A 7,936-nucleotide genomic window follows, 5' to 3' on the forward strand; every position below is an offset into this window, starting at 1 on the left:
TTTGTACCTAGATTAGAAATGTGTTTTGAGGAAACGTAAAAAATGCAATTATATCTTCCCAGGAAAAGGTAGAACTAAGCAAACATATAAAATTTTTAATAGTCTAGGAAATATAATCTTTTACAATACCCAGACTGAGTTCTTCTTGTTGAACTCTTAAAACTCTATTTGAATTAATTTTACCTCAACATAGATGCTATTTTTTTTCACTGTGAGTTTTTATTGGGATTTTGAGAACAAATCTTTCTCTGCAGGAAAGTGGAGGCAAGACTTATTTCGCTGAAGAGCTTTAGTGTACCTATCAATTCCATCATAAGTATTTTGTGTGATACCAACTCAAAAATCAGTAAAAACATCCTTTTATGATATCAGTCTAGATTTGTGAGTCATTAGAAAGACTTACGGGAGCCAAGACATAAAAAGATACAGTTAACATGTTTATTCAAAGAAAGCGTCTCTAAAATGGCCAATAATAATGATGTATAGAAAAAAGAGACAGGGCGTATGTGCTACATGCCATTTTGTGGTGTTTACATTTAGGAGCAAGCACTGGGGCACCAAGTTGGAGGGTCCACACCTCCAGCAGGGATGCAGACTACCAAGCTGCTTTGATAACAACATGTTCAAATATATGGGCCTCTATGAGAAACCAGTATAGGGGGCACCTGGAGGCATCGCTCTGTTTTTGAAGGCATGATCTCCAAAGGCTGCTTTGGGTGGCAGCGGCTCCAGGGTCCCCCCAGCCATGCCCCTGGGAGTGTTCCACAGCAAAACAACAGGGCCTTGAGCTGAGGGGCCTCTGTATCTGGGAGCTGAAGTGAAGCAGGGATGGTGGCAGTAGGTGAGGTTATTCTGTCTTTGCGATATGAAGTAAAACCACGTCTATCCTCTTCCCCACCTCCCGGAGGGGTGTTCAACGCTTGTCCCAGGTATGGAGAGATGCATCGCATGGCATAGCATATTTGGGGGTGAGGCAGAAGCAATACTTTCGTCAGCAGAGAATCATAAAGAGGGAGTACTCTCCTTGCTGGAATGTATTAAACCAGCTCTGGAACTCAACTAAAAGTCATTCTATGGCAAGCTTGTAGAGTCACCATCTCACAAAAGCATCAGTGCTCTTTGGAAAATATCAATGCCATTTATTCTGCTGTAGTCCGCAGAATATGCCAAAATGAGGCATAGGTATCCTGGCCCTCTCAGGATGATGCTGCACACATGGTACAATGTCCAGGACTGTGTCAGAGCTTAAGCCAACTTCTCACACCAGAAGACAGCAGGTCAGGTGGGCTCACAGGACCCCTGCTCGGTCAGAGCAGCCAGAGAGATGGCTGGGTGCTGAAAAAGACTGACCATCCCCTGCATCTCCGACAGGGCTGGAAGGAACACAGACAGAGGACTGAAATAGTCTTTTAAGATGGGCCTTGAACGTTGTTCCAGCAAAGTCATAGATCACAGGGTTGAGGCAGCAGTGGATGAAGGAGATCGTTTTTGTTAGCTGCAGGGCCAGGGCTATCTGGTGACTTGCCTTGTAGCCACTGATGATGTGCAGGCTCTTCAGGGAGTCTAGGAACAGTGCGATGTTGAAGGGAGGACTCTCCAGAAGAGGAAGAAAACAATGACGATGATGAAAATGATTTTGATTGCCTTGATCTTGTTCCGATTTTCACATCTTTGCAGGTTTTTCAGTATCTGGGAGTAGCACCAAATGAGGATGCTAAGGGGAATCAAGAGGCCTAAGATATTGGCTGCAAACTGAGAAACAGCCTTCCAGATATTGTTGCCTGCAGGGTATTTAGAGACACACTGCACAGGCTGCTCAATTTCCACCTGCTGGTTGAACATGATGTTGGGTACAGAAGCCAAGCCAGCCACCAGCCACAGGATTAAACTGATAATTATGCTGCAAGACACCCTCCGTATCCTTATGGCATAGAAAGCATGGACAATTGCTATATACCTGTCTATCCTCATGAGGGTTATAAAGAAAATACTGCTATAAAAACCTCTGTAATAAATGCCAGCCATTATCTTGCACATAGCATTGCCAAAAAGCCCGCTGGTCTGAAGCATAGTGGGCTTGGAAAGGGAGTTGCACAACAAAGAGATCAGAAGCTGCAAGGTTCAGCGGGCAAATGTCGGTCATTGTTGTCAGCCTTTTCCAGGTCAGGAGAACTCAGAGGACCAAGGAGTTTCCCAGAAGGCAGAAGGCAAACACAAGGCAGTAAAGGACTGGCAGAAAGAGGGATTTGAACCTGTGAAAGCTGTTTTCTTCATTGAATAGGGCAGTGTTTTCATCATATCCATAGTCATATTCTTTTGTGCCAAGGAACAGGCTTATGGGATTCATCTTGGGTACCTGTGCAGGAAAGAACAAGGGATAAATGGCTGGCTGTCCTGACACAGGACTCCTAGGGTGGCTCCTGCCTCTCTCTGTGCTGCATCAAACTCATGGACCAGCCTCCAGTCAGAGATGGACTGCAAAATGCAGTCTCAGTCTCACTGGCTGGGCAAGAGCAGCTGTACCACCCACAAGGCTGCACCCACAGCCTCCCAATCATTCCTATACGTGTGTAATTATAAACAATGGGATGCTCTCAGTTTCCCCGAAACTGCCTTGTTGCCAGTGAGTTAGTCTCTCATTGTCACAGTGACAGCAAAAAAAATTGTGCTCTGAATAGTCATACTCACGCAAAATGGTAGAAAAACTGCATCTGGTCCAAGAATCTGGATTTTCTTGTGCTCCCTAAGGTGAGGAAGCGTTTTGCCTGTAACAAGAAGACACTTAGAAACATGTCTTGACTGAAGAAGCCATCACCCAGCAGCATAACCACATTTTTAGCTGAGCTGCTCAGGGCTTGATACTGGCACAGAGACACGTAAGCCAGTTTTCCATGGCTGGGTGCAGGACTGTATACGAAAAACCTTGGCAGCAACAAGGAGTCCACAGAGCTACACAGCAGCGCTTGCAATGCTGAGCTCTGGATTCTGCAGTGAGGTTGTCACTGGCCTCTAGCTTAGGTGATGATCAGCTTGGCTCTGCCTATGCTAAACCAGAGCAGTTTATGGCTCCTGCCTGTTCTTCCCAACTTCAGTTTTCTAATTTAGAGGAAACTGAAACAATATGAAGAGGTGCTTCCTCTCTGTCATTTCTGAAGAACTGAGATAAAGACAGCTTCAAAATAGTCTGACCTGCTCTCCAAAAGTAAGTTAGTGCTTTAGGCACCCTTTTGTTCTTTTTTAGGTACCACCTCATGACACCTGTCAGAGTGGTTATTGTTGTATGCAAGTTTGGGTAAATTATCAAAGTTTACAAATTTTCCAGTGTTCCTAGTCACCCAGAGGAATATAAATACAGGCTGGAAGTAGTTACCACTGGTGTCATCTCCTTAGACGGCCATTGAAAATTTCCTCTTTAATTCTGAAAGCTCTTCCAAGAACTGGTTGGGAAGGAAAAGGATCCTGTTACTTTGCTATTTATGTAGCCTTGTCTTTTGCAGCCTGGAACAAGAAAGATTTGTGGCAAATAATATAGTGTTAAATATCTGCTTTTATATATTTGACGTTTTTTTTTAAGAAGCATAGTTTGCTGCCAGTGACAATGTCTGCTGAGATGGAACTTCAGGTGCTAGTGGTGTTGAAAACAGAGTTTAGAAGATGGCTTGGCTTTGAAGTGGTTATCATTTAGTTAAAGACACCTGTAGAAGGGGATTTATGGAGTTAAGAGTTCACATTTGAAGAGGTAATAGTTCTTTCCAAAGACACTGTTTTGAAGGAGTTTGCCTTGTCACTGCTAAGACATTTGCATGTTTAATGTGCACTGCACCTATGTTATCTTACATACAGTTTGATCACATCTTGAAAGAGCTTCAAAGACAAAGGGTTTCCTGGAGAGAAGAATAATTTGTAATAAGCATTTTTACAAAGCTGTAACAATAATATGAATGACAGTGATTAATTCAATGAAAGTAGAGGACTTGCTCTTCTGAGTTAAAACTTGCTGTTCAGTTATATGAGAAGAGAGAGAAAGGTGAAGATGAGGAAGGAATTAGAGTTCGCCCCTTCTTGCTTGGCTGTGCCACCTTATGCAGAGAAGCAGGAGAATCTGTATCCAGAGTGCACAGGGTTTCTGAAGTCAAGTGTTTGTCCTCTGCTCCAAGAATGGATGCCGCTCACGCCTCACTGACCTGCCTCAGCTTTTCTTGTGGCACTAGAATTATTTCCACCAAAGCCAATTGGCACGTGCAATGCCGAGAAACATCTTACAAATATAAAATTCAGCCCTACAGAGTTCTTTGTTCAGAAATAGCAAGTGTTGAGACAAAAGCAGTGCTGTGATCTATGTTGAGAGCGTGGTTCTTTCCTATATCTGATTTTCAGCTGTAGGTAGAACATCTGCATTACTAATTTCAACTTTGTTTTCATGCATAAACCCCTAGATACTGAGATGTTGAGTCATTATATAATGGTGTTCATGCAGCAACCGCATGAATAGAAAATATTTCCTGCTAATGCTTTTTATGTGTGATCCTGACAGACCATGACTGTAAGCATTGCAGCAAGAGCTTGCTTTGCTAAATTACCTGTTGAGGACCCCTTAAAAGCAGTCAATATATTCAACAACCAAAAGTAGAAGAAATTTTTAAAATAATGAATACTGTGTGATAGATACACAGAAATATAAATACATAGAGAGATACAGATACATATATATAGATTTATAGATATGATGCATCTTAGTTTGGCTAAATTCAAAAGTGTTTTTCTTGGGCTGTACAGAGACTGGACATGCTCCAGCTCAGGCTTTCAGAATACCTCTACACCAGTAATGTCTTTGATGGCTTCTGACCAGGGCACAGCATTTTCCTTTTTCTGCCCCCTCCGCATCAGTTGGCAAAACAGTCAGACTGCAGAAGCAGGTTACCAGAGGGTATCAAGAGACAACTGCTGCAGGTCCTTTTCCCCTGATTACCAAAGTTAGCCCATTACTTTTAAGAATAATGCATTAAATGCGCTTGGACTTTACCTTTGACAGCAAGAAACCTCTGCTCTCTTGGTCGGCCCCAGTTGCCTTCTCCTCCTACAGTGCCCTTGTCCTTTCCCAGGCTTGGGAGTTTCCAAGAGGTTTACTCCATCACTGTGGAGATGGCTGAGTTTTAGAGATATGTGGTTGTCTAATGGGCAGCTGTCAGCTACAGGATATGTTTTGGGACAAATAGAAAGTTTTATAGCTGTGGTAAACAGGAAAAGAGGTGAGAGCACTTACAAACACATTCTGCAAAATTAAATACAGCTCTTTTTCAAGATGGTAAAGGTAGCACGCCTCTGTTTTCCCTTTTGTAATTCAGAATTAACTTTTGAACATTGTTGCAATAGAACTTTATTTTGTTCTATTTCTAAATATTAATTGTAGGATATTATTAAATATGTCAATAGTATGGGGTTTTTTTCCCAATTTTTTAATAGGGAAATCTGCCAGGCAGGTATTTTCACCAGCTGCAGTTCTGCATGGCCAGGCTAAGTGAGGCATGAAACTGGAAGAGTGTGGCAGGGAAACATCAGAGGAAATGCTGCGAGCGTTGGAGAAAGCTGGAGCAAGCAAGAAGATGCAGAGTGCCTTAAAGTAAAGGAAAAGAGCTTGAGTTCAAGTAAGAAAGATAAGATACAAGTGAGTAGCCCTGACAACTCCCACAGTTAGGGGATGGCTGGCCGCTGTACTTTGGGCAGACCAGAGAGGACTGTGCTGGGCATATGGGTAACAGCTTGGTAATAAGGAGACTGAAGAAAAATTGTGGTGGTGCCAGTATTTTGGAGGGAAGCAGCAGAATTAGAGTCTGATGTAGCATTTCTCCCTACCCACGGCAGAGGAGTTAGAACTAGATGATTTTTAAGATCCTTTCCAACCCAAACTATACTATGATTTCCAAGAGCAGTGAGTCCCTGGCCCTGTCTGGCTTTCAGAAAGGTTTATAGGTCTGCACTACTTGAGGAGTAGTTGGTGTTCTTTGAATACAGCCACTCTCCAAGCTTTTCTCAACAGCGGAAGAAAATTCATTAAAGGTAACAAACGATGTGATTCATTAAAGGAAGTGAAAGGAAGGGAGTGGAGACAGTTGTAGGAGATTATAAATATGGCTTTGGAAAGGTGCTATTCCTGACCAACAGGCATGAGGGTGGATAGGAGAGGAGGCCCACAGCTTAGAGGTAGACTTGGGCAATTGTTGGCTGAAAAGGCAATAATTATGATGATGATAACTAATGGGAGATGACTAGGTTGGGGGGGCAGGGAAGAAATAGAGGCAGATTTTATTCTTCTCCCCATGCTGAGCCTTACTCACTCTCCTACAGGTAATTTGAGGGGAGCCTGGGCAGACAGAGTGCTGCTGGGCTGGAGTGCAATAGGCATAAATAAACATCCTTGTGTTCAGAGATGCAGAACACTGAAAGCTGTAGATATGCTGAATTTCCCTTGAAAGCTTAGAGAAGGATATCTGGTGAGGAAAGGATGGGACGTATACATTTCTGATTTTCTCCACCATCAACTATGAGCCAGGCTGTAACAACCTGTATCCTTCCTGACACTTCTTCATTCTGTGAGTATCATTCACCACATCCTGAATCACACAAAAGCCACCCTGAGGAACATGGATTTTCATCTGAGCCAACAAGCAGCCCTTTGAAATTCATCTGAGGAGGATAACAAAGCAGAAAATGCAGTAAACCAGCAAGAGATGGTAGAATATGAACACAGGAGTTAAATGCCACCTACACTAGAAAGTGCTGAACTTGAGCAGGAAGAGGTACAGACAGGCTACAGGGTGGTGGGAGGAGCAGTGTGAGAGCTGGGCTCAGCCTGGTGAAGCAAAGTCATGTAAGGAATATATTTGCTATATACAAACAACCCAGTGAGGAAATCTCCAAGGGAAAAGGAAGATCGTCTCACCTTACAGAAAGCACAGGCATATGAGAACAATGTTTACAAGTTGTCCCTTGGGCTGAAGGGAGTTTTCTAATAGGGTGGCTGGGGCTGTGGAGCAGCTTTCTTGCAGAAGGAAAGCAAGTCAGCTGATGTAATGTGCTCCTTTGTTAAGTGTGTGAAGAGGATGCCTGACCCCGGGAGGTCTCATAGCCAGGGGTGGGACAGCAGGCACTGGGAACTCCCTCCTAGGGCTTCAGGGATGCTCCCAAGGTGCTGGGTGAGAGCCAGAGGGCAGTGAGGTCTCCCATCTGTTTACTAATAACTCAACCACAATCTGCCCTAGAGCTCCCTTCTCCAGCAGCTGCCTTGAAGTATCCCTCCAGTTGAATTCATCCTCCAGTATTCAATGGTCCTAAAGTACTTTTCCAACCTAAACAATTCTGTGATTCTGTGAGTTTTAGCTGGACACTAAAACCAGAGCTAGTGATGTCTCTCTATACTCTTGTGGGCTTTCCCGTGAAAAAGTAATCCCATACAGCAAAACAGAGACAACTGACTGTTAGTATCCCCAGTGGTCCAGCCTATGGACAGTTTGGATTTGAGTACAGGAGCAGTGCAACACACCATGCTCCATGCACCCAGTCAGGACTCTATGCTGTAGGAGAGGAGAGCCATGCAGCATCACCAACTTGGTGAAAATGCCACTGCACAGGCGTTTTAGTCACCAGCCAGGTTAAAAAATACAAGGAAAATGTCACTGAAGGAGGAACCTTCCAGTTTGTCTTTTGCTGTTTTGACAATGGTTACCAGGTTCAGCCTGCAGTGGCTGCAGCGGGTGCTGGGGACTCTCCACAAGATTGTGCACCATGCTGTTCACGCTTCCCCTTTAGCTGTGCCTGCTGCCATTGCCACCACAGCAGTTTTTGTATTCTCACTTTGAAGTTATGGTTTCTGCTGTTTTATCTTCTGTCGAAGAAGTTGCTTCAGTGGAGAAAAAAAAACATGCAACACTTCAAACAG

At 43.7% G+C, this 7,936-nt stretch overlaps 1 protein-coding gene across 1 annotated transcript; it reads right to left on the reverse strand.

Moving 5' to 3' along the window:
• Positions 1-471: 471 nt before the first annotated feature.
• Positions 472-5,060, reverse strand: LOC138722167 (C-C chemokine receptor type 8-like). Its single transcript, XM_069860049.1, is given in 4 exon segments — positions 472-1,591; positions 1,594-2,068; positions 2,070-2,356; positions 5,024-5,060. Coding segments are annotated over 3 exon segments (1,056 nt in total). The 5' UTR covers positions 2,348-2,356; positions 5,024-5,060; the 3' UTR covers positions 472-1,288.
• Between the last annotated feature and the right edge of the window lie 2,876 nt (positions 5,061-7,936).

The sequence above is a fragment of the Phaenicophaeus curvirostris genome, chromosome 6 (genome assembly GCF_032191515.1).
Source record: "Phaenicophaeus curvirostris isolate KB17595 chromosome 6, BPBGC_Pcur_1.0, whole genome shotgun sequence".
Lineage (NCBI taxonomy): Eukaryota > Metazoa > Chordata > Aves > Cuculiformes > Cuculidae > Phaenicophaeus > Phaenicophaeus curvirostris.